General features: G+C 31.6%; 2 protein-coding genes across 2 annotated transcripts in view; both read right to left on the bottom strand.

The window, feature by feature from the left end:
* LOC119591795 (zinc finger protein 84-like) overlaps positions 1–699 on the bottom strand; it is a 7,907-nt gene extending 7,208 nt beyond the window's left edge. The window contains exons 1-3 of the mRNA XM_037940540.1: positions 664–699; positions 554–568; positions 326–397 (exon numbers count right to left, since the gene is read on the bottom strand). Coding sequence (XP_037796468.1) covers positions 326–397; positions 554–568; positions 664–699 — 123 coding nt within the window. The remainder of the gene's footprint in view (positions 1–325; positions 398–553; positions 569–663) is intronic.
* The window catches only part of LOC119592082 (longitudinals lacking protein, isoforms H/M/V-like), a gene marked incomplete at its 5' end in the record, with an annotated part of 34,503 nt that overhangs the window by 18,459 nt on the left and 15,306 nt on the right, over positions 1–738 (bottom strand).

Below are 738 nucleotides of genomic sequence, written 5' to 3'. Positions count from 1 at the left end.
TCTACACAAAAACATAAGAAATTCACCAACAAGAAACAAGAAACAAGAGAATGTAATATCAAAGGTGTCTAAGGAATTTATAAATAAAAAAAAAGGACAGTTGGAAAATCCCATCAGTACTTTTATTCCTGTAAAATGGATATACCGAGGAGTGTAATCTACCACAATCACTAAGATAATGAATCAAAAAACAACCATCATAACCCTATCAGTCCTGGTGACAAAATCAAGCAATGTCAAGCAATACTTCTCCATCTACATGTAACATGTCTTTATAAAATGGTTGCCATACTCAGTATTTATTGGTAGAGAAGTCTCAAAGTACTGGCAGTACTTCCAAACTCAGGGAATACAATGTGGTGAAAAAGACTGTGCTTGAGATAGGATTATCCATATCCTACAGAACATTTGGAAAAAAAATTGTAATAATTATAAAATAAGTGATTAAATGATTAAATAAATAATAATAACAACAAAAACAACCTGAATGTATATACTTTCTGCAAAATAGTTTGAATAAAAGCACGTATATACTAACACAACTTTATCCTACACACTGTTTTGACAACTGAAAAATAAAAATAAAATTAATAATGATTTCTGGATCACAGTCAAACCTGTTGTATTATAAAAGAATTATAAATATGAAACTGCAGTGCATACCACCTCTGGGAGGCCCAGTAAGGACGCGCGGAACATGAATATGATTTTTCTCCAGTATGCACACGGATAAGAGTA

The sequence above is a fragment of the Penaeus monodon genome, chromosome 29 (genome assembly GCF_015228065.2).
Source record: "Penaeus monodon isolate SGIC_2016 chromosome 29, NSTDA_Pmon_1, whole genome shotgun sequence".
Taxonomy (NCBI): domain Eukaryota; kingdom Metazoa; phylum Arthropoda; class Malacostraca; order Decapoda; family Penaeidae; genus Penaeus; species Penaeus monodon.
This window is presented reverse-complemented; position numbering and strand designations above follow the sequence as displayed.